Below are 25247 nucleotides of genomic sequence, written 5' to 3'. Positions count from 1 at the left end.
TAAAATGTTCCAACCCCCAAAAAGCCACATTTTTTGTTTAGTTACATGTTTTTAATTTAAAAAAATGTAAATAACCTTTAAAAAAATAACAAATAAACAATAATAATACATAATAAAAAGAATGTAAATAAATAAACTGGTTGTATTAAGTGTATTTACCTTGAAGATCAGATGAAGACGCTGGCGGAGGTGGAGGATATTAGCGGAGGAGGTTGGGGGAGTTTATCATTTCATGCTCGATACGACAGAGATGCTTGCACGGCCAGATAACCAAGTGAACTGAACGCTCGCTGGGCCACCTAGTGGTGGGTGGAGTAAGCTCACTCACTCGTAACTCAGATAACGGCTCGCATCTTAAAGGAAAATTCGTAAAATGATTCACTGGTAAGTCAGGGTTTCACTGGAATAAATCGGTCGATCCTAGGGCACCCACATCTCTCTACAGCTGTCCACAGTATTTTTGTGAGGTCAGAGTCCAGGGCAGTTTGATGATTCCTGCTGTAATAGCCTAGTAATATGGCTTTTAAAATCCTGCTTGTATAATATCTTCGAACTGTCCTAGTCATTTGTCAGTGATATTAGAGAGAACTAGAAACCTGATACAGACACTGCAGTGTGTTTAAGCAGGAAAATCACCAAACCGGGCTGATGCAGAGATGGGCATCATGTTTCCTCTAATTAACCTGACCTTTACCTCAAAAGCCGTAGGTCCAGGACAGCGTTACACAAACATTACAATCAGCATACGTCCTGTTATATGAATCAGAGATGATTGGTGATGAGTTGAGGATGTTCTTCTGTAGGAGATCAATGGATCTGCGCTTGTTTCGAGTGAACTAATCAGGAGATTTCAAATCAGTTCATTAGAACCTATTCATTGAATGTGGCGCTGTGATCTGTGTGTCTTCTGCAGTGTGACCACAACCACGGCTGAATAGTATTTTTATTTTATTTTTTTTCCCCGTTTGGCCACAGGACAGCCTGGTGATATGTCTTCGCAGCTTTATATCGCCTGTATGTGTGTGTTTCTCCAGGATTTATATGTGCTGTCAGAGTGGAGTATAAGTCACTCTAATGGCGGTTAAGATGTGCCTGATTAGTCAGTTCCATAAGGGGAGGAGAAGGAGCTCCTCTAAGTTTATGAGTTATGGCGTTCTGTCATGTTCCCTCTCTTTCTCTCTCGCTCTTCCTCTCCCTCGCTCTGTTTATTATCCGTCTCGCACAGCCTCTTTTGAATGTCTTTGTTCTCATTTCTGTAGCACTGCGTACGTTGGCTATAAGTCGTTGGCTATAAGACCTCAAACTGATTCAATATGGTTATGATTCTTTTTGGAAATGATTCATTGAGTTAAATTGTTCTATTTGATTCCGTTGCATTACTCTGATATAGTTCAGAATAGCACACACACACACACACACACAAGGACACTGTAAATAGAACAGGGCACACTGCAGCTGATTCACGAGCTTAATGTCACCGTGCCCAATGTTAAATGTCAGCTAGAGGGGCATAACCCCACAGCACTGGGCTGTGTAAAGATGGAAATGCATTGTCTGAGCTGAGGGAGCTCCATCAGATTCATCTGTTAGCTTATGTTTGGGATCCACAGCTAATCATCCAACAGCCACACCTTGCCTTTCTAATGCCACATGGCTGAAAGCAATCTAATCCTCACTGCAATGTTCCTCCTAACCTTTCAAAATAGCCCACTTAGTTAGCGGTAGAGAAAAATAAGAGCAAGCTTAAATGCCACCACCTTCAGTAGGATGTATATTTACACCTCTATTGCATATTCGCTCTCAGTAATAAGCTCACAGCCGTGCACAGGACAGAGATCGTTTGACAGGAGGTGATTGTATAAGATTTACATGCCCTTCTCTCACATTTCAAACAAAACTTCGACCTGCCTGCTTTTAAAATAGAGAACACGGCGTCTTTGAAGCTGTCTGGCCTCGATTTTTCTCCAGAGAAAAATGTCAGTGTCTCTGTGCCACAAATACAAGCACTCTGTTTGTTTTACAGTGACAAACAGGGACGAGGGGGAAATAGCAAGAGGAGGAGAGAGAGAGAGAGAGAGAGAGAGAGAGAGAGAGAGAGAGAGGGAGGGGAGGATATGGGGGAGGGGGGTGGTGCTTCTTAAAAATGATCTGAAAAGTGTCACCTGCTCGTCAGCTGCAGAAGGAAGTACCTGACCTTTTCCAGAATGGATTTTTGTTGATGCAAATCCTGTTGCAGCTTAGCACTAATCAATGTGCTTCACAGTAAGGCACAGAAAAGCTGAATTTGTCTTCCTCATAAATTGTCACTGCCCCTTCAACTCATTTGCTTAAATGTGTCTTAAAGCAGCGGCTCTTGTGAAGAATCAGTTTTCCATCTCAGATACATAAATGCAGTCAGTCAGCCAAGGTATGTGTCTGCAATGTGCTTCGACAGTTTGCCACTGGAGGTAAATGGCGAATGGATTTCAGGCGGTTCCTGAAAACTGAAGTGAATGTGGAGTCTGTGAACTGAAGAATGAATTGTTTTAAAAAAATAAATGAGATCAGTTCAGTAAAAGTTGTGAATGCATGTTAATGTGTTGTATATCATTTATTATTTGTGTATAAACATGAATAAAACACAGATTCCTAGATGGCTACTAAAGCCACGTCCTTATTTCTACACTCTTTTTCCATTTTATTTATATATTTATGAGGTGAGTGTGAGTTGGAAAGTCGGTGTGTGTGTGCGGGTCGGTGGAGTTAGTGTGTGTTTCGTTGTGAGTTGGTGTGAGTCGGTGAGTCAGTGAGTAAGTTGGTGGGTGAGTCCGTGAGTCAGTGAGTAAGTTGGTGGGTGAGTCAGTGAGTAAGTAGGTGGGTGAGTCCGTATGTCAGTGTGTAAGTAGGTGGGTGAGGCAGTGTGTGAGTTAGGGTGTAAGTAGGTGGGTGTGTTAGTGTGTAAGAAGGTGAATGAGTAAGTCAGTGGGTGACTCAGTGTGTAAGTAGGTGGGTGAAGCAGTGTGTAAGTAGATGGGTGAGTCAGTGTGTAAGTAGGTGGGTGAGGCAGTGTGTAAGTAGATGGGTGAGTCAGTGTGTAAGTAGATGGGTGAGTCAGTGTGTAAGTAGGTGGGTGAGGCAGTGTGTAAGTAGGTGGGTGAGGCAGTGTGTAAGTAGGTGGGTGAGGCAGTGTGTAAGTAGGTGGGTGAGGCAGTGTGTAAGTAGGTGGGTGAGGTAGTGTGTAAGTAGGTGGGTGAGGCAGTGTGTAAGTAAGTGGGTGAGGTGGTGGGTGAGGCATTGTGTCAGTCAGTGTCGTGAGTGAGTTGGTGTTAGAGTCAGTGTGTAAGTTGGTGGGGGAGTCAGTCAGTGGGTGTGTCAGTGAGCGAGTCAGTGTGTAATTAGGTGGGTGAGGCAGTGTGTGAGTCAGTGAGTAAGTCGGTGGGTGAGGCATTGTGTGATTGGGTGGGTGATGCAGTGTGTCAGTCGGTGTGTGTGTGAGTGAGTTGGTGTTAGAGTCAGGGAGTAAGTCCGTGGGTGAGTCAGTGTGTCAGTGAGCGAGTCAGTGTGTAAGTAGGTGGGTGAGTCGGTGTGTGTGAGTCAATGTGTAAGTAGGTGGGTGAGTCGGTGTGGGTAAGTAGGTGGGTGAGTCGGTGTGTGTGAGTCAGTGTGTGAGTCAGTGTGAATAATGACGTTAACTGCTTGATGTTCCATCAACCTTTTTGTTCCAGAGCAGAACGAAAAAAAAAAAGACTTTTGGTTAATGTGTAATCTTTTTTTAAACTGTTCCTTTAACTCTCAGGCATTAATCAGAAGTTGTGTTGATTCCACATCGACAAGTTTATAAGCCGAAGGCAAACACTGGCATCTATTTTGCGACGCTGCAGCGCACAAGGTCGTCTTGAACCATTCCCTCCTTGTCAGCCTCTAGCTCATAAAAACAATTTGGCAAAATGCAACAAAAAAGTCAAATGCCAAAGAGCTGAAAATATCTGAAAGTGAGTTGCAAAGAGGCCATAAATCTTTTCCTAGATTGTGTTTGTTTTTAAAAATAAAGCCTCACAAGTGCAGTTCTGCTGCCTCTGACAGCTTATTTGGCCTCCTTCAGGAAACGCTTGGAAGAAGCCAAATAATCTTTCAGTGAGATGAGAACAGCCCTCGATACTTTTTCTCAGTGGCAGTAGGCTAATGAGTTCCCGCTGAGCATATGGCTGGCTATCAGCAGCCCGCTGCTTCCGTTGCCGTGGCAGCCGGCAGGTAAAGGTGTTGTGTTCCCGGGCGGATGTTTAGGCTCCAGCAGGAAGCTCCCAGCAGATGCGCCCAATCTTTTTGGTCCTCAGAGAAGAGGCTTTTAGAGCCACCCCACTGAGAGAGGAGGATGAATCGACATTGACTTTTCTGCCTGAGCGTTTTCGGTTTTCTTCTCCTCCTGGAGTTGGGAGGTGGTAGTAAGCGTGCTGGGCGCTCTGTCTGCTCACGCTGATTTGATCAAGCTGTCGAAATTGAAACGTCCTTTCTCTCTTAAGTGTGAGTTCAGAGCCTCCTCCTGTAGGCACTCCACTGGAGAGCATTCACACCTCTGTCTGTAAGAACACGGCTGGACGTCTCCATCTAGACACACCTGTTCTAATTCTACCTGCTGTGTAGAATTAATAATGTTGACCTCAGAACTATAAAGTATTAAATATGAGTTATGCAGTGTTAAAGACGTCCAGAATATCTTCTGTTTTAGACTCTGAAGTAGCCTCCTCTTTAGCTTGAAGCCTCTTTGTTCTCAGGAAGTGCACAAGCGCTGAGACTTTGTGGACTCAGGACCTGTGGGGGTCCTGACCATTGAGGCGCAGGGAGAAAGAGGGCAAACAAAGCATGCAGAGCAACAAATCCACCACAGACTGTAACTGTAGAACCACAAAGTGCTACTGTCTGAATGAACAGTGATTGTAAAAACATGGTTATGATGTTCATGTAGACAGAAGAGAATGATTGTGTAGTCTGTAAAACATTTGCCTAAATGATTCATCTGGGGTAAAGCGTCTGCATAATTTCCCCTCAGTTACAATAGCAGCACGGAGCGATGCCTTGTGCATTAGCAGGTTTGGTTATTTCATTAGCATGAGATGAATTAGAACTGGGCTAACTATTACTAAGGGAGTGTGGGGTTCTCTCATTTACAGAAGGCCATTGACTATGTAATTATGACTGTCAGGATGCAGATTCCTACTGGACTGATAGCATGAGCCGATCATACCCCAATCAAGGTGCGAATTTCAGTGATTTGCTGTGTTTGCTGGTGCTGTCAGTGTTGAATGTCCACAGAGCTGGGCTCACATCTTCCAGTGTAAAACATCTGTCTGCCCTGTCACAGTTTCAGCAATGAAGCTTATCCTGCAGCAGGCCGTCCCCATCTCACTGATGATAAAATATCTCCTCAGATGTACTGCTAGCTCTTACACCCACACCTCTCTCTCTCTCGCTCTCATGCTCTCCCTCGCTTTCTCACTCTCTCTCATTTGTATTCTCAGTTAATCATTAGAAATCAGTTATTGCCCGAGGTGGGGTTGGGCGATATAATGATAATACTGTTTACCACGGTATTAAGAAATGTGGACAGTGTCTTAAAATGAGGGCGGTATTTATGGTGTGTGTGCGGTGTGTCAGATTTCTGTTCTGTGTCTTTAAGAACGCAGCTAAAATGTTTACGTGCATTTAAGAGAGCCACAGGGAGGGGGCGCTGTGGGAGCTCAATGACTGCTGATGTCACGGTCTGACCGCAGTTGTGAGTTTAGCATTGAATTTGGGTTAAAAGAGAGAGAAAGAAAGCTGTAAACAGACAAAATACTCTGTAATATACTCAACTTTGTCCTCACAGGTATATAGCTTTATCCTCTAAATGTGTGTGTTTTGAGCCTCAGTTCACTGAAAGTTCTGCTGTGGCGTGCTAAACCACAAGTGCCTGTTAGCGCCAGCTGTGCTTCTAAACAGTGTAGAACCGTCTTATTTCGCTTGTTTTCGAACATTTCTGAAATTTGCTCTCTCAGAAACGTGTTTTTATCGTCAGCGCAGCCCGACAGAACCCCCCCTCCCCACGGTAATTACGTATACCGCCATAATATTGTGAGACGGTATGAAAAATATGGATACTGCCCATTCCTAGCCTGAGATATGAAAAGCATGGTGTTATTAAATTGAAATATATTCCTTCCTCATATCTCATTGAAATATGTAAATGTCTGCTGAAGGAAACCATTCAGACTTTTGAGAGTCTGAGTGGAAGAGCTCCTGTGTAAAGATTGTTTTGAATTGGATGATAAGTTATAGTGTGTGCATCAGAAAGACAACCATGTCTTAAAGTATACAGTGAAAAGCACAACTTCAAACGTAACTCTCCTTACTATTAGACGCATTATGAAATTCATTCATTCATTGTCTATAACCGCTTATCCAGTTCAGGGTCGCGGTGGGTCCAGAGCCTACCTGGAATCACTGGGCGCAAGGCAGGAACACACCCTGGAGGGGGCGGCAGTCCTTCACAGGGCAACACACACATTCACTCACACACTCACAACTACGGACACTTTTGAGTCACCAATCCACCTACCAACGTGTGTTTTTGGACTGTGGGAGGAAACCGGAGCACCCGGAGGAAACCCATGCAGACACAGGGAGAACACACCAACTCCTCACAGACAGTCACTCGGAGTGGCACTTGAACCCACAACCTCCAGGTCCCTGCAGCTGCGTGCTGCGCCACCGTGCCGCCCAGATTTGTAAAGCCAAAAAATAGTAATGACTCTAGGCTCTTAACAGTTAACACATTTGTACTGTATTTTTTAAAATGTGGAATTTAAGGCCTATGGTAAAATAACTCGTAAAATTATTGGTGATCTCGTAGTCTGAGCTAGTTCTTCCCCAGTTTAAATGACGTGTTTTCAGTGCAGTAAAGACCTTTTATGAGATGAGATGTGTTCTGTATTATATTTTTGCAGGAGGTGACTGTATCGGGCCGTTCTCTTGTGATTCAGCAGCTTTAAATCTATTTATTCTTCTGTCCCAGAGCCCAGTGAAAGCTTGCCGTTTGCATTTTTCACAGCTCCGGAGCGCCACGGGATATTGACCAAGTTTTTATTCCTGTGTTTGTGGTTGTTGACACTGTCAGGATTCATTAGACTGTCAGGAGTCATTACAGCAGGCCTCAATAAGTCCATACACACACACACATACACACACATCTTTCTGTTTTACACCCTTTTGTTGGGGGAGAGGTTGAGAAAGACCAAACTGAGATTCCTTTCACTGCACTATTTCATTCTCTCTCTCTCTCTCTCTCTCTCTCTCTCTCTCTCTCTTTCTCTCTCTGTGTCTGTCTTACTGTTTTTCTCTCTCTTCTTCCTCTTAGCTCAATTAAATTGACTGCATTGTCAAGAAACATCTTTGGCCGCTCTTGGCTGGATATTTATGGACAGCAGAGCACTTTCAACTTCAGCAATCCTTAGATGTCTCTCTATCTCTCTGTTGTATTTCTGACTCTCTCGTCTTTTGCTCTCTCTCTTTCTCTCTCCCTTTCTGAATCATCTGCTAAATCTGGCCTCCTCTCTGAAGGAGGAAATGTGAACTCGGCCGCCCTGCTGTGAAACTGATTCAGCTTACTGTCCGCCTCTGCAGTCGTGATGTTTGTAGAAAAAGAAAACAAAAAACCGCTGGCTTAACCTTGGAGGTCTCATCCAACAATTATCCTGCCATCTTTGATTTCATCCCAATCAGAAATAACCAGAGAACTCCTTTCATCTCTGCTAAATTTAGGCTTGACTGTGCGTGATTTTCGGGTGAAAGGCTAGCGAATGAGGGCGTGCAGATGGGATTTAGGCCGCGATCCTTCTGAGCTTACAATAAGGAAGGAGCGCCATGGACTTTCTACACTTTCATCCAGTTTGTACCGTTCCACATGCCACCCACGGCTTTGTGTTGTCTGTATGCGTGTGGGTGCTCCTGCACTTTATTGACTCAGGTTTGTAGCAGCCAAATTTTTTTTTTCCCCCAGCCGTGATTACAGATAACATTACAATGACAGTCCTGGGAGAAAAAGGAATGGAGGTAATGCGATTACCCTCATGAAATGCTAATTCGTGCATATTGCTTTGTGTGTTCGGAAATGAGATAAAGCTTTTGAAATGCTAACCTGGTGCAGAAATGAAGGAAGGAGAATGAAAGTGAATTTGTCTTCTCCTGGTGGTGTTAGATTCCTGGACATGCAGATACCTTCGGAACAGAGATGAAGCTAGAGTTCAGATTCAAAGGAGCAGTTTGAAACCCAAGAACAAAGGCATGAACGCTGTCTGAGGATGCTTCATATATTTTACACTGAAGCCTTAACATTAATGTATCTACCACATAATAGAAGTTGTAGCCCATTGGTTATCTTCATGCTGCTACTATTTTTATCAGAATCCAGTCTGTTTGATCTTAATTAAGAACCGGATGAGGTCTGAACTCAGTGACTGGCCTGTTGCTGAAAGGTTATACGTTTGATCCACAGCTGTGTTCACATTACCATGCTAAAGTGATTCAAATAAGAATTAGTTAGCCCTAATGTGACCCAAATCTGATCTCGTCTGGGCTGTGTGGACATAAAAAATAGAATTTGTATCACTTTCATATACATCTATCCTAGATCATATACATATCCAGTTTGCTGGTTTGTGCCACAAATATGAAAAGAGAGATCGGATTTCATGCGTCTTTTTGCCTGTCTGTATTTACCTCAGTCAGCACCGGCAGCCTGGTAAAACAACAGTGGAGGAGAGACTTAAGTTGCCTTCCAAATAGTGGCATACAGTTGTGTGCAAAGGTATTATTTTATATAAAATTACAAATTCTGTCATAGATAATTATTTTATGAATTCTGTATTTTTGAGTCAGTACAAAAACATTTTAGATTTAGTTTACCATTAATAATAATAATGTTGCAAAAAAAGTGACAATCCAACTTCTTAAAAGAACTGTGGCAGATTCTCCAAGACACTCAGTAAAACTACCATCTAATTTCTTTATAAAACTTTATAAACTGTACATAGGGCTAATATTTAAGAAAATGTAAAAAAAAGCAAATGGTCGTCACATACTCACTTTCTTTCGTTTATTATTGTTTACTGCAGAATGTTGTTATTATTTTTAAAGTCATCATTACTTTCCAACATTTTTTGCATGTGCCTAAAAATTTTGCACAGTACTGTACGTCCTACATAGCGCTCTTCATAAAAACTACTGAACTGACAGGGCACTAGATTGACTAGAAGCTTATAACCAAAGATAAAAGGTTTTGTAATTCAACATACAACGCACAACATGTTACACACTAGTGTAAATTTATGACCTACAGTGTGCACTACAAATTGTGTAGGGAGCCACGGCAAAGCACCCATGAGCTACTTAGGTGTCTGTTTTGAAATGACTTGTCTCACAGATATGACGTTTTTGTTGGTGGTGAAGGAGGCGATGCGCAGAAGTGTTAAAGTGGAATTGGTGGAAATTGTAAACCGTATACACAATGCTAACAGATATACTAGGGTGACCACATCTGAGATCTGTGAAAAAGAGGACACGTCTCAGGGGAGAGGGGGGGGCTCTTGCCCCTTGCTTACGTTTCGGTTTGAGCTTTGCCTGACGTAAACAAGGACTACTGACATGCAGACTGACCAATTAAATGTTTACAGAGAAGGTTATTGACCAATAACGGTAACTCTACAGTCAGACCGTCCAATCTGGAGATTTTAGGCTCCTTCACCACGCCCCCTTCTCACTCAAGCGAACCAATCGGAGTAGGGGAGGGCGGGACTAGTTTGTGAACGAATCATTTCTCGAAGTTCTATGTAAGCTCTAGAAAAACAAAATCCCGGACGTTTGTGAAATTCCACCCAGACATTTTTTTTTTAAGTCTAAAAAAGAGGACATGTCCGGGTAAAAGAGGACGTCTGGTCACCCTAGATATACTCACATTTCTTTGCTGGTTAGCTATGTTAGCATTGTAGCTCCAGTACCAAACTAAAGGAGGACTGGTCACCTGTGAATAATGCACTCTTTGTGCTCTGACACTGCTGTAAACTCCACAGTCATGTGATCTATGACTCTCCTCCATACCTCCTGCTCCTCATGTATGGATCTGACTTCACTTTGTGTGACCTTTTGACCCTAAAGATTCTGTCCTCTCGTCCTCCTCCTCCTCCTCCTCCTCCTCCCCACCTGTGTTTTTTACAGCCCCATCACTCTGATCAGCATGTGCCCGGAGCAGTATGAGTGAGTATAAGCATGACCACTTGTTCTTCATCCCCATCTCCACCTCCTCTTCGTCAAACATAGAGCATGCTGCCTGCACCGACGCATGTTTCCAACGCCAGAAGACCCGCACGCCCCCTAGCCCTGTCTCCTCCTAACCTTCGGTGTTCTGTCCATCCACCCTGATAGCACTCACAGCCAGTCCAGTAGATCACCGGGCAACTGTCTTTAAAAGCTTTGGTTTCTGAGCAGTGTTTTAGTCATGTTATTTATGTCATTTGTTTGTTTGTTTGTTTTAAGGCTGTCCCAGTCCCCTCAGCTACCCCATGATGACACACATTCAAGGATAGAGCAGTATGCCAGCAGGTACACACACACACACACACACACACACAGTGTGTTAGTCTCTGTGTGTAACTTGTAGGAAGCTGTATTTGGTGTTTAGAATGATAAACTGAAATTTAAATGATTCTAAAATGTCTCTATGAAAGTTCTAGAACGTCAAGTATAAAGTATATATCCAGAGTAAATATTTTGTGTATTATTTATTATGTAAGAACTTGTATATTGTTCTGAAAATGCATTAAATATGATATACAATGACAATAAAGTATATTTAATTTTATAACATTACTGTACGCAAAACAATTTCCACACTTCAGCGATTTGGCTTCGTAGCACACACAGTTCTGAAGCTGTATTATTATTTAACTATAATAGAGTTTATTTATATTTCTATATATTATTTTTTCTTTATCCAATATCCAAGCTGAGCGAAAAAAAACTGGTCCAAGATCAGTCTTAAAAGGATACGACAGACATATACAGACATGTACACCAGGCACTAACCATGTTTAGCCACAATAGTGCATTGACTTGTGCCCTTGCTGTTTTCACAGTCCATGAAATGATAGGGAATGATGCAGGGCTAAAATATGAAACGTTCAGTTTCATTTACTCACAATACAACAACAAATGCGCGCATACACAGGTATCGTTGAAGACCAAATTTTGACCTCAGGCAAATAAACAGAGGAACAGGCAATGAACTTATCAGTGGCATTTCCTATATATTCACAGTCCCAGTTATTAATGTTCACTGATTGTGAAGCTGCAATCCCATTATGTGTGCTCTGTGGCTGGGGGAGACAGTAATCCACTGAGGCTGGGACATATTCTAAGGAGTGTGTGCGCGCGCGTATGTGTGTGTCGTGGGAATAAAGATTATTGCCTCTCACAATGCACAAGCACTCTATTAAATGGGGTCACTTTGATATGGAGTCATTTGATATCGCACACAAAGCGGCCGTGTCGAACTCTGCAGGGCACAGCAGGATGCATGTACTTCATTATTTATTTATTTGTTTGTTTGTTTATGTATCTGGCGGCTCTTCATTACTCATGCATCCACACAGATACACTTTCATTATGTATACGTCCACTCGAATAAAGCAGTAAGTCACTTATACTGAGGTTTCACTGTATGTTTCTGGAAAATACATCAATTATTCTAACGTGCTGATACATCTTCATCATCGCATTATTGCCAGCTGTGACATTCTCTCTCTCTCTCTCTCTCTCTCTCTCTTTCTCTCGCTCTCTCTCTCACTCTCTTTCTCTTTCTCTCTCTTTCTTTCTCTCTTTCTCTCTTTCTTTCTCTCTCTCTCTCTCTTTTTCTCTCTCTCTCTATTTCTCTCTTTCTCTCTCTCTCTCTCTCCCTTTCTCTCTCCTTCTCTCTTTCCCTTTCTCTCTCTTTCTCTCTCTCACTCTCTCTTTCTTTCTCTCTCTCTCTCTCTCTCTCTCTCTCTCTCTCTCTCACAGACTGGCTCAAATGGAGCGTTCTAATGGATCACTGCCTACAGACAGTAGCTCAGCTACCGGAAGCATGTAAGTATACTAAAACTACATTACCCATGGTGCATCTAACTTTTTTCTTACTTCCTGTGAGCCCTTGAAAATGAAGACAGATATGGACGGGGAGTATGATGATGTCGGCAGGCTATGGTGCAGTTCCCAGGTCAGGCAGGAACACCATCCTTTACAAATTAGAGGATGACTTCCTGTTCGAGACTCTTAAAGTTGCATCACGCAGTTATAGAAAGCCAGGAACATCAATACATATTGTACACAATGCGATATTTATTGTTCTATATGTGTATTGCTATTTCACCTTGTTATTCAACTGAGGCAACCGAAGACCTGTGTAGTTACAACTATATCGAAACTGATAATAGACTAAATCTAAGGTCACTTTTTTGTGCTGCTGACCATTAAAAATGAATAGTTTAGTGCTTCCTGTAATTCCCCCTTGCAGTGTGAGATGGGTTATTGTCTCATCCGGAGCTCCATTTGCCTCATTCAGACTTCATTACTGTCAGGAGAGAAATAATGCAGGACTGAACAGGAAGAGAGAGAATGATAAAGTGTAACTGAGACAAATGGAGGAAGAGAAAGAGCTGACTAATCATGCAGAAGAGGCACCTGTCTGATCAGAGATTTGTTTGGATTTCGATTTAGACGGAGGGAAGTGTAGCATCGCCGTTAAATTATCACTGTGTCTTTAAATATTCAGAAAGGTACTTTTTAAAAGTCACCAAATGTGTTGGGTAAAATATCTCATACCTGTCTCAGAAAACCACGTTTGGTTTGGTAAGAACTTCCACTGAATGATTCTTTAAAGAACCATTTTGGAAAGAAAGTGTGGGTGCTCAGAGTCTTTTTGAAATTGATAGATAATTAGTTTTTTTCTAGACGTGTGTTTAAGGCAAAAGCCATTGCTTCTTCATTGATAAAATCATACATATTGATTTTTACAAGGAACTGACATTTAACTTACCCACCTTTAATAGGCTAACATTTCTCTACAAGTGGCACCTTTAGCCAGCAGATAGACTTTAATACTGTATAGGTTTCTTATGTTTCACGTCAATAACACAGAGTGCAGAGGATATACTGCATCATACACTGCTTTACTGCAGTCCTCAAAGTGGCTCAGGAGTGTTTACCATCAGATCTTATCACCTTTCACAAAATCTTGTGTGAATACACACACCTTTTAATGAGGGCAGTCAGAGTGTAAAGGTGCAGTTTAGCTGCAGTATTGGCTGAAGTGTTGAACCCTCTGCACTTATCGATTCGTACATGGAAGTGTGTCTTCCCCTAAAGAGCTCACCTTGGCCTTGAAAAGTGTGTGTGTGTGTGTGTGTTTGAGAGGCACAAAGGGTGTGAGAGTGTGTGTGTATGGACAGATGGTACCTCGTTCAGGTAGCTGAGTCTTGTCTCCGGGCCCTATCACACCCACAGGCCAAGGCCAACAGTGCTGTGGCAAATTTCCAGGTCAAAAGAGGCTGAGTGCAGAATCTCTTAAAGTCCAGCCAGCAGTTTTACCAGCCAAGAGTTCACACCTAGAACAAGATACATAGACAGTGAAAAAAAATCCACAGGTCAAGGGAATGTAGAAGGAGGTCTGTGTTTTAACTCTAGTCACTAGCACTTCTATCTACTGCCCACCTACAACAATGCAGAACTATTTTAAAAACCCTTTAATTCATATTTTAAAATATTCCAAAACACAATACACATGAATTTAGCCTCTTAATATTATTATGGGATTTTCTCTGATAGCTGCTGTGGCTAAGACATGTGGAGGCTAGCTGTTTTCATGCTAACATGAACATGCTACGTTATGTTTACAGAATAAATGTAAATTCTTGGCCTAAAGCTCACCTATTGGTGTACTTCTTATATCAGCTGTTGCTAGGTTGGGCGGTTTTACAAAATACTGGCAGTAATCTCATTCTACTAAAGGCTTTACACTAGCATTGCCGCAATGTTCTTACTACCTTCATTTCAATCTGTTCTCATATCTAGCTCCATTACTGCCTCATACACCCCTACAGCGATATCCAAATAGCAATTTAGATCAACCTAGACGACATCAAAACGTGATTAATTTTATCTCCTTAACACTGTTTCCATTTTCCCTCGATATGCCAGAGAGAGTGAGCGAGAATTAGAGTTATAACAGTAGTGTAGAGGACATGGCTTTATGTTATAAATCTCTCCCTCTGTTCTCTCACTCTCTCACCCACTTTTCCTCTCCATCTCTCATTCATTCTGTCTCACTTCCTCCCTCCTTTCTCTACATTTTTCTCTTTCTTCCTTTTGCTGTCTGTACGATTATCTGTTAAAGCTCTAACACTAATTCTGTCTCTGATTCTCTCTCATGTTCTCGTGTGTGTATGAGAGAGAGAGAGAGAGAGAATGAGAGAATTAGAGTTAGAGCTTTAACAGATAATAGTGCAGAGGACATGGCTTTGTAATGACAGACGGTTTAGGAGAGAATGGTTGGACTCTTGTGCTAATCTCCTGCCCTTCGTAGCTCAATCCCTGAGAGGGAGGGTCTTTATTGATCACTCAGCACATCGCACACAGAGATATGCATGTAGGTATGAATCTGCTAAAGAGGATCAAAGTGCTGAAGTCATTAAATGATGACGAGGGAGCGAACACTGCTCCAGTATATTTGAGGGAGGGTGGAAAAGAGGAGGAGCAGTTACGCTGAACAAGGCTTTAAAGTTATGCCACAGTTCCTTAAAGGGCCTATGTCCTATATTTTCTCTTCCTCTTATTCATTTATTTGTTTCCTCAGAGGTGTGCATGTGGTTGTATATAGTATAAATAACCTTTACATTAGTGTGTTGATTCAGCTATTGAATATTTGATACTGCATCATTAAGACTCACCTATGATCTCTGATCAATATCGCTGTGCTATATCGTGCCTCATTCAGTTAGCTCACATTTAAACATTAGGAGCTAAAAAGGCTAACATGATAAAAGCACAGGTATTTGTGACATTACAACGTAACCAAATTAATATCAGCTGTTTGAAGTAGTGCTTGCTATTTAATTTTAGTAACACAAGATTTCTATTATATGAACTGTTTAGTATATTACCAGAACATTTAACAGTTCTGTATCTAAGCCAACCTGTATAGTGTTAGCATTAATCGTTGCATCACTGTGGTAACTGCCAGTTACCTGCTAGCTATTGTTCAAGCCAATAAAAGCAGACGTATCTGAATCTGACTGAGGAATAACAGAAGAGTGCAAAAACAGCAGGATGAAGGGTAGAGGCGCTAGAGCAGCTTGTTAGCGAAAGGTCAAGTGTTGCTGCAGACCTGGAGCAGGCTGTTTAAATGCTCTCGCTAGCTCTGAATCTGTCAGCATGTTAGCGGTTAGCATGGCTGTATGATGTCAGAAGTGTGGGTCAGGAAACAGACGCAGTGTACAGTGTATTCTGCTTCTGACCTTCACCACCGAGCCAATGCTAATTAGTGCAGTAGAAAACCTCTCTGCAGCCAATTTTCCTCAGAGAGCCCTGATTAGCACCTTAGCATAGCGCCAACTCACAAACCCTTAATGCTGCCGGGTGGCTTATGCGCTGTTAAGCCGTTATTTAGATCAACCTTTACTTAAATTTCTCATATATGGATTAAGCCTAGCCTAATGTGGTCAGTGTAGCACTGACAGAAACTCTGCTACCCTTCATGCGTGAGCCTGTGATTCGAATCCTCACTTGGGCAACCACTCTGCTCTACGTTAATACAACTCCATGGGCAAGACTCCTGTGATTTTTATTGAATGAATTGTAATTAAATAAAATGTCAAACTTATGATGATGACCTTTATATAAACTTTACTGTCCTAGCTGTTTTGGATCTGGTTAATTGATATCAATGCATGGTATTAATGGTATTTCCAGATATCAGCCATGACATAAAATCCACCACATTGTTTCTACACTCACTGTACTTTTAATCAGCTTCACTCACCACATTAATGTACTTTGTAATTCTGAAATCGCATGCTGTATTCCATCTGTTACACTGTATGCTTGATTAGCCCCTTTCACCCTGTTCTTCAATGATCAGTACGACAGATGGAATACAGTGTGTAGTTGTAGCAAAGTGCACTTTTATAGCAAGTGGTTGATCTGTGTATATCACAGTGTTACATTATCAGATGATTAGTTTTCATTAATATAATTAATAAATACAGGCATTTCTACTCAAAGCTAAAACAAGACCAGGCGAGCAGAGAGTCACTGGATGAAAACATGTTTGTGGATGTTTGTTTGACCTGTGGAGAATAGAAGGGAAATGGAAGGTTCTGTAATGCACGGTTCCAGAGACACTTTCATATGTACAGATTTTCTACTTTCCAGAGGCTAAATCCTGTTGTGTCTGGAAAAATAAGAGCCGGATAAAAACACAGGCAGGAGATAAAAAAGGAAAAGCCAGAGAGGAGAGAGTGAGAGGAAGAGAGGAGCAGACAGGTGGAGTCAGGGGAGTTAACTCGGTGATGGCGTTTTAGATTGAAGCTGACAGCAGAGACACACACCTCACTGCCACTCCACTGAAAAAATACACAATACAGCTGGACTCTCTCACTCTGCTTTCTTCCATTCTTTCTTTTTCTTTCTCACCTTTTTACTCTCAATCATTTGGTCATCTATCTTTCAGTCTCCACTCTCTTCTTACCTCACTTTTTCTGTTTCTCTCTCTTAAATATGCTTCCTTTTTTTCTCTGTCTGTCACCCTCCTACATTTGTAAGTTTCTACTTATTTTTTTACCTTTGTCTCTCTTTCTGCCATATCCTTAACTCCTCTCTTTCTTTTTATTCTTCCACTGTCTCTATCTTTCTCCTTATCTACCAATTTAGGGTCTCTTTCCCTCTTGTTACTCCCTCTCTCTCTGTGAGTGTGAGGTGTGTGTTGTGCTGGAGGGGCTGATGTGTTTATCAGAGGGAATCTGGATGATGACTGACGGATCCAGGATATGATGTGTTGTGATCCACCCTGCACTGCACACAGTCGAAGGGGAGTCCACAGACATGGCTTTAGAGCCAGGGCCATTAGGAATGGTGTTAGAAACGGTGTTCCAACAGTTTCAGTTTCAAACAGTAATGATCCCGCTGTTAGGGTTGGCCCATGTATTTTATTGTCGTAATGTCCCCAAGGAAACTGTGGTGTAGCACTGGAAGAGTGGCTGCTTTGTTCAGATCTGTATAGATGAAGCTCATAGCGCTAAACATTGTGACCCTCAAGAATCAGGTAACCTTAATCTTCCAGTGACGCAAGCGTAGATCCAGCCAGTCGTGTCTAATGTTGACTAATGGTACCTCAATGTCCTTTTATGAGGGACATCATCAGAGGAGAAACCATGGGAGCGAAAGAGGGAGTGTGGTGTCAAACCTTTGTCTTGTTTGTTTAAACATGCATATTAATTTATGTTCAAAACATTACACTGATTTTATGGAATAAAGCTCTCTCTCTCTCTCTGCAGGGATGAGGAGCATGCTCTGATTTTGCAGTACTGTCAGACTCTGGGAGGTGAGGGGGCATACAGTCAGCCCCAAAGCCCCACCCACCTGCCCCGCTCTCCTGCTGTAAACATCCAGAGCCCCGCCCAGGTCCTCCAGAGCCCCGCCCAGATCCTGCAGGCAGTAGAGAGGGAGGAGAGAGGAGAACTGGAGAGGGTGATCGCCCGGCTAGAGGAGGAGCAAAGGTGAGCACAGCACAAACCACGCCCACTTCACTTTGTTCTGTTCAAGCTGTTTAGAGGTGCGGGGGAATAAGAAGAAAGCTCTTTAGCTCTTTTAAATGTGATGAGGGGCAACTTGGAGCTAAAATATTGACATAGAAGCGTTTCTTAGACGATTTTATTGAGGGAATAAAGGACTGATTCCTAAATGGAAATTGGGAACATCAGTCCAGAGCAGAATTTTAATGAGAAAGGGCTTTGGGAACTTAGGACACTGTCAAAAAGACCCTGTCAAATGTTTATTGCTTAAAAAAAATGTCGTGTGGTGGATATTAAAGCGTAGTTTGAGGCAGACATTACATTATTTGGCATCATTTAGATCCTAAAAGCATTCTGTAGCAGTTTGGTAAAATGAAAACAGTTCGCAAACCACTTGAAACTATATCACATTTTCCACAGCGTCTGAGATGTGTTTAGAGCTTTTTAATGAACTCGCGGCTCGACAAAGTGAAATGCTCCCTGTGATGATGGGTGTAAATAAATCCTCATGTTTCCTCATGACGGTGCCGTCAGCGCTGTGGATCCGGCTGATGCTTGGGTGTGATGCTGATAGCTGCAGTGTGGAAATTCAAATACCAAGTGCACGTCTGACACTCGTGTATGACATGTGCGTACATGACAGCGGTGACAACAGTGCTGATTTGTTGCTCTCACGGTGCGTCTCGTACTGCTTTTTCACCCCCTCGTTTCCGCGGTTGTGCCTGGCTGCTCTAGTGCCGTGATCAGAGTGTGTGTAGTGTGTAGCTGGAGGCTGGCTCTCTGTAACTCTCTGCTGTGCTGTTGGCAGGTTATAGCACACGTCCCAGCGGGTTCACATTCTCCAACTTGAGTCGGTCATGAAACAATACAGAAGCTTTTAGCAGCTAGAACTCTCTTACAATGAACAATGGCCACATGGTGACACCTGACAATAAGGCCAGGTCAAAATACCACCGCAGCATGCATGTATATATATATATATATATATATCGGAGCAGAACCCCATGGGGAGTGACTATAAAAAAGGGTTAGGCTCGAGAAAAAAAAAGAAAGAATGAAAAAAAAAATAGTTTTAATTGCTATATATAATCAACCGGGGCCTAATGGTTGATTATGATCACCTCCTTGTTTCTACACTCACTGTCCATCCTCTCAGCTTCACTGACCACACAGGACCACTTTGTATATTTACCAGCGCTGCAGTGACACTAAGGTAGTGGTGGTATGTTAGTGTGTGTTGCACTGGTGCATGGATCAGACTAGAGGTTTTAAACACTGGGTCCCCTCTGTTAGACACACCCAGCTGTCACTGCACAGTGTGTGTCGGCCGTCCTCTAGTCCTTCATCAGTGGACACAGGACGCTGTCGACTGGATATTTTAGGTTGGCGGACTGTTCTCACTGCAGCAGTGACACTGAGCAGTTTAAAAATCTAACTCCAGCAGCACTGCTGTGTCTGATCCACTCCACTCAGCCGCCAGCACAACACACACTTACAGACCACCAAGTCAGTGTCACTGCGGCGCTGAGAACGATCCACCATCCACATCGTATCATGTCTGAGGCTCTTATAAAAAGTGAACCAAAGTTCACAGACTGTTAGATTGTCAGTGGAGTGGAATATTGAGCTGATGTGCAGTATTGAATATTCAGTTAAGAAAAGAAAGGAGCCGGTGAGTTTACAGAAATAAGTAGATTAAGGAATGAAAGCCCAAGAGCTACTGTTAGAAGCCTCTCAGAGTGAGAAAGAGAATTATTAGTCAGTGGGAGTTCTGTTAGAGGGCATCATCAGAGCGAGAGTGAGAAGGAAGTCAAGCCTAACACTGGTGGCATGTTGCATGTTAAGAACAGACAGAGGCAGATGAACATTGAGTGAGGCTGAATAGTCTGATTAAGTGTGACTGTGTCTCTGAAGTCTGGATTCAAAGCTTTTGTCTGAGGGCATGTAGTGATTAAAGGGTTGCCCTTAGCTTGCAGTATTAGTCCACGGGGTACACAACACCCTCGATTGTGAAATGTGAAGTATTTACAGTGGGTTAAACAGGTAGGTGTTGATGTCTGAAGAGGGGGAGGCATTAGCCAGACAGGGGAATGCTGTTTTTAGCGGTAGCATTAGTTATTTTCTCCTCTTCAGTTAATGATATGACCACCTTGTTGAGGTATCCAACATAATTTAATGGCGGATGTAAACAAATGAGCCGTACCCTCCGCACAGCTCTGCTGAGTGTGGTGTTTGTTGTGTAAATACATTTTGCTTAGAGAGTAAATGTAATTACCTGCTTCGGACGCTGATGGAAATGGCACGCCACGAACGTGAAAAGGGCTCGGGTTTTAATAGCTGTTTTTAGCTATGCAGATAATGTGGAACCTTTTTTATTGATAGCAATTTTTCATACACTGTCAGCAAGAATATAAGCAGGCCTAGGTCATCAGAAATGAGACTGGCTAAGCAGGGATTGAAGGGGGAATATGTGGTAGATTTTTCGTGATCAAGATGACTCAGGATTTTATGGCGCCGAAAGTTTATGAACTAATTATTAAGTTTAAACACTGTGCCCTTGATAGTTCTCACCGTGAGTTGCTGCACAGTGTGTGTTGGTCGTTCTCTATATGTATGGATGTATCTTTACATTTATATAGCACCTTCCTAGACACCCAACACTCAAACCACACACACTGGTGAGAAGCGGCAGCCAAACGCGCACAGCGTACTCTCGACCAGAAACGACCATCCACCTGGAGGACTGCATCGAGCACTAGGGTTTCACCCAGGACAGAGCGCCAATCCATATCTGGGCTCACACACATTCACTCACACAAACAGACATTCATTCACTCACACACCAGGACAGTTATTAGAGAAGCCAATTCACCTACCCTTCATGATTTGGACTGTGGGAGGAAACCGGAGCCCCCAGAGGACACCCACGTAGACACTGGGAGAACATGGAAACTCCACCCAGATGGGACTTGAACCCAAGATCCCAGCGCTGGGAGGCGAACGTGCTCACCACTAAGCCACCGTGCCGCAATCCAGCATTGACACTGAGGGGTTTAAAAAACTTGAGCTGCACTGCTGTGTCTGATCCACTCGCACCAACAACGTACCAGAACGATCTTTACTTATTTGCTGCATTAGCCTCTTAGTTGCAGCACAAATTTCTTAGGTACTAATGTTTTGACTGTGTGTGTGTGTGTGTGTGTATGGGTGTAGATCTCTGCAGAGGGAGTACGACGCTCTAAGGGAGCAGCACAGGCAGCGCAGTGTTGAAGGAGTGTGTGCTGGACCGGAGGAGGCAGATCTCCTGGCTGAAGCCAAACTCCTCCGGCAGCACAAAGGACGACTGGAGGCTCGCATGCAGATCCTGGAGGACCACAACAAACAGCTGGAGTCACAGCTGTATAGACTTCGTCAGCTACTGCACCAGGTAATAACTAACTACACACACACACACACACATCCCTTAGTCAATCCCTCAAACTGGAACTTCTCACTGTCAGACCTACCATGGTCAGTCATGTCCTTACGTACAGTGTAGTAGTCTTCTCATTCACTCTGACCCCTTTTTCTCTCCTGCTCCTGTTCTCTGTCCTACCTTATGATCAGGGTATTACGCTGTTGAGTCCTCTATTGTTTCAGCTCGTAATCCACTCCCTACATCCACACAAATCCACAAACACCAACACAAACAGAAGCGCAGCCACCTGTCCCCTGCACTGACGACAAATCCACTGTTTACACATCTCTCTGCGCCTTACTATACACAACAACAACAACAACAACAACAACAACAGCTTCACCTGATTCTGCTCAGGTATTCGGCTCACTGCATCTGTTAATGCTGCTGCATTATGGGATCATCTGGATGAGCCATTGCTCTGCCAACAAAACCAACAGAGAAGAACCACGCTCTCAGTTTACCTGAGACTAATCACACACTACCTGTTTGTCTCCGCATTAGTGTGTGTGTGTGTGTGTTTGTGAGATCATTACAAAATACCAGAATCCCTCTATAAGCCCCCCACGTTCATTAGCATTTACTCTCTTTTGAGGAGTGTCCTTCTTTTCCAGTCTCTTCAGAGAGTCCACATGCTTTAGTGCAGATCGGTGTATATCCGGTCCATTTGTGTACATCTGGAAACTCTCTAATAGCCTGGCATTCTCGTGTGTGTTGGTATGTGGCTGCTAACAACATCGCTGCCGGCTTAAAGTCACACACGTCTAAAGTTTCTCTGCACTTTCAGATGTGCTCGAGGTTTAATCGAAGAGCACACTCCTCTTGCTCCTTCAGCACTGAAGCCAATTAAACCAGAGTACTGCGGCACAAACGGCAAACCTGAACTGCTCCCAAACACTGTGTGGGAGAAACAAAGAGAGTCTGAGTCCACAGTCCTGTACCGTCTCACAGTAGCTGTGTGTAAAAAATCTCTTATTTATTTGATTTATATCAGATCAATGTAAACAAGTGCTGGCACCCGGGAGTGTAACAGTAGCATATGAGTAGTTAATGTCTGGGTGACGTAGGCTAATAACTGTGTGAAGAGGGAATTAGCTTGGTTTACCATGGTTTAGCAGCCTTGCTTCTGTGTATATTCCAGCACTATTCCAGGAAAAGATGGCACTATTGCTTTTAAAAAGACATACATTTTGAAACAGGGAGCTGTTGATATCTGTCACCAGTGTCATACAGGACTGTCATTTCCCAGTCTTTCAGGCCAGTGACAGAATTTAACATCTGACAAACCTTTCATAGTCAAACAGTGAAAAACAGAAAGCCAAACCAACTGGGCTCACTATAAATGTATCAGCCCGGGCAGTGGAGGGCTCTGTGTGTGTGTGGGGTTCTCATACAGAGAAGAATCACTAGCATAAAACACACCAGCATCTTTCTGCCACAGCAGTCTGTGAACTTTAATTAAATTCCAGTGGCCTGCTCCGTGCTGCTGAAGGTTGAGGGGAGTGAACATAACGGCCTCATCTCTCCTTCATGGACGAGTCAGGTTTATGACCAGGTCTTCAAACGTCTACACAAGGCCACTCTGTTTTAGGGCCAAATCTCCAAATTCCAAACTTTTCTGCTCTGAAGTAACCAGCTCTCACACTTCTTCTGATATGTTGTGGGTTGCTTGTGTGTTTTTGTGTCTGTCGTGTGCTTTTACACATCCCTCAGCGAGTCTTGGCATTGTTGTTTTATTGATGCTTTTTGTGGAGTCTGTTTATTAGCTGAAATTCTGGAATGGTGAAGTGTGTCAACATCAATAATAAAGAGCAGTGTTCCCATGATTTAATAATGCTGTCTGTGTCTCTCTCTCTCTCCCTCCCTCGCTCCCTCCCTCCCTCCCCAGCCTGAACTGGATCCCAGAGTCAACGGTGTTTCCTCCTCCAGCTCTCTAAGCCAGGAGCCTGGAGGTCTTTCTGAATCCACAGGTAAGGGTCATGAGTGTTATGACATATGGGGAATATAATCTATCCAGGAAAATCTATATGCAATGATATTGTTTTGTTAAATACCATACACAATCAGAATCCAGCCTTTAGAGCCGCTCAAGTGGCGCTGTGGTCTAAGCACTGGCCTTATCAATGTGAGGTCACTGGTTTGACCCCCAGTGATGCCCCACATATCCGAGTACTGGAGTCCTTAGAGAGCACAATTAGATTCAGTCTCTGGTAGCGCTTTTCCACCAAAAGAACTCAGGTTCTTAAACCAGTTCCATTCCTGATTCTTGGAACCTTGGTTCTTTCCAGTGAACCGGCCCATGTTTCTCCAAGTTTAGAGGGGAACCAAGGAAACGTCATCAGCGGGGGGAGTCGCTGTGGCTGGATACAGCACCAGAGCCACAGATAAACTGTCAGAGTCATGACAGGGCCATTGTTTATTTTTTGTTTACCGTGGAGTCAGAGCAGATCTAAATAGAGAAACCGGACCAACACGCATGGTGTGGCGTCAAACACAACCCCAGAAACACACACAACCGGGGCGTGTTCCTGTTTTATTTCCTATTATTTATTTATATTAAACATTGTAAATGACCCGTCCAGCTCCACTGCGCGATAACGCTGTGTTTGAGGCTCTGAACTCTTTCTTGAGTTACTGAACCTCATAATGCCTCCGCGGACGGCAGCGCGGTTCGCGCTGAACACTTCTTTTGGTCCAGGTGGGCGTGAACATTTCTGGTTTGTTGGAAACGCATGTTCCGGTTCCTCGTTGGTGGAACAACGCTTTGGGTGCACTGCTTCTGGTCCCCTTCCCCAAACACAAGGAAGACATGTCCCCATAAATATGAGTGTTTAAACAGGTTTTGGTCAACAATGTGATATATTCTTGATACACACACACAGTTTTTGTGACTGGATTCCATTCACACTGGTGGCTTTGTAGATGCAGTGGGGGTGGTTTCATTTATCTGTGTGTGTGTGTTTGTTCTCTCAGACGAGTTACTGGATGAGTCCCTTAACCCAAACTCTGATATGACTGACCTTATGGAGCAGATTAATAACAGCTTTCCTGCATGTTCTCGTAAGTCTAACCCTTCCCTTCCCTTCTCTCTCCAGTGTGCTCAGCCATACTTTTCTATCTGCCATCTCTCTGGTCTCTCTGGTACTCTGACCAGCATATGCTTCCTACAGTCTGCATTTCTGAGCATTATATCACTAACCTTCAGTTATGAAAGCTGCTGTTGTTTTGCTTTGTGGCCAAAAACAAGACCAAGCAAGACTTTCCCCCAAAACATTGACACGCATCACTGTTTTAGTAATAGAAGAGTTGTTCCTGTGGGTCCAAAATATAAATCCTACTTATCAAAGTACTTGAAAGTAATTTGGACATGGGGCAATGAGCTATGTTTAGAAGAATAATAAAGAGTAATATGTGACATCTATTATGTTTTATGCAAAATTTCATATGACTCTGTCTAGTAAAGGACCAGAGCTTTCTCTCAGAGCCTGCAAATGTACACCATGGATTAAAACTACAGTCAAATATGAATATGGTGTTTGAATAAGGCCAGACACCCACCTTCCGCATGTGCGCTTCAAGTAACTCATTCACTCAATCATTCACTCGTTCAGTCAGGCTCCAATGGCCAGAGTCCCTGCTCGGCTGTCTAGCCAGGCGGTCTGGCAAAATCATTCTATCTGTATAAACCTAAACAGAAAAGGTGAATAATCAGGGTTCAGAGTTGCTCAGGCGATTTACTAAAAAAAAAATCCATTTTAATCTCATCACCTGTGTTTGTTCACTGACTGTTTGAGGCACTTCAGAGCCAAGCGTAACAGAACAGACAGCCCACTGAGCACCACTCAATATAAACAATGCTCTTTGCACCTCAATAACTCCTCTTCTGCTACTTTAGAGATCTGCTTTCCCTACCATTAATTAATAATGTGCATTTAGTGAGTGAGCAGAAGATAATTCCTCCG

At 43.1% G+C, this 25247-nt stretch overlaps 1 protein-coding gene across 7 annotated transcripts in view; it reads left to right on the top strand.

Annotated features, from left to right (window-relative positions):
* The window catches only part of LOC136696983 (utrophin-like), a 229473-nt gene that overhangs the window by 189340 nt on the left and 14886 nt on the right, over positions 1–25247 (top strand). For 5 of the 7 annotated variants that reach the window (XM_066671821.1, XM_066671818.1, XM_066671820.1 and 2 more), the window contains 7 exons: positions 10225–10263; positions 10543–10608; positions 12064–12129; positions 17592–17813; positions 21042–21255; positions 23174–23255; positions 24259–24345. In XM_066671821.1, coding sequence (XP_066527918.1) covers positions 10225–10263; positions 10543–10608; positions 12064–12129; positions 17592–17813; positions 21042–21255; positions 23174–23255; positions 24259–24345 — 776 coding nt within the window. The remainder of the gene's footprint in view (positions 1–10224; positions 10264–10542; positions 10609–12063; positions 12130–17591; positions 17814–21041; positions 21256–23173; positions 23256–24258; positions 24346–25247) is intronic. The other 2 variants (XM_066671822.1, XM_066671823.1) reach the window with 2 other exon arrangements.

The sequence above is a fragment of the Hoplias malabaricus genome, chromosome 5 (genome assembly GCF_029633855.1).
Source record: "Hoplias malabaricus isolate fHopMal1 chromosome 5, fHopMal1.hap1, whole genome shotgun sequence".
NCBI lineage: Eukaryota > Metazoa > Chordata > Actinopteri > Characiformes > Erythrinidae > Hoplias > Hoplias malabaricus.
The sequence above is the reverse complement of the archived record's forward strand: the minus strand, read 5'-3'. Positions and strand labels throughout refer to the sequence as shown.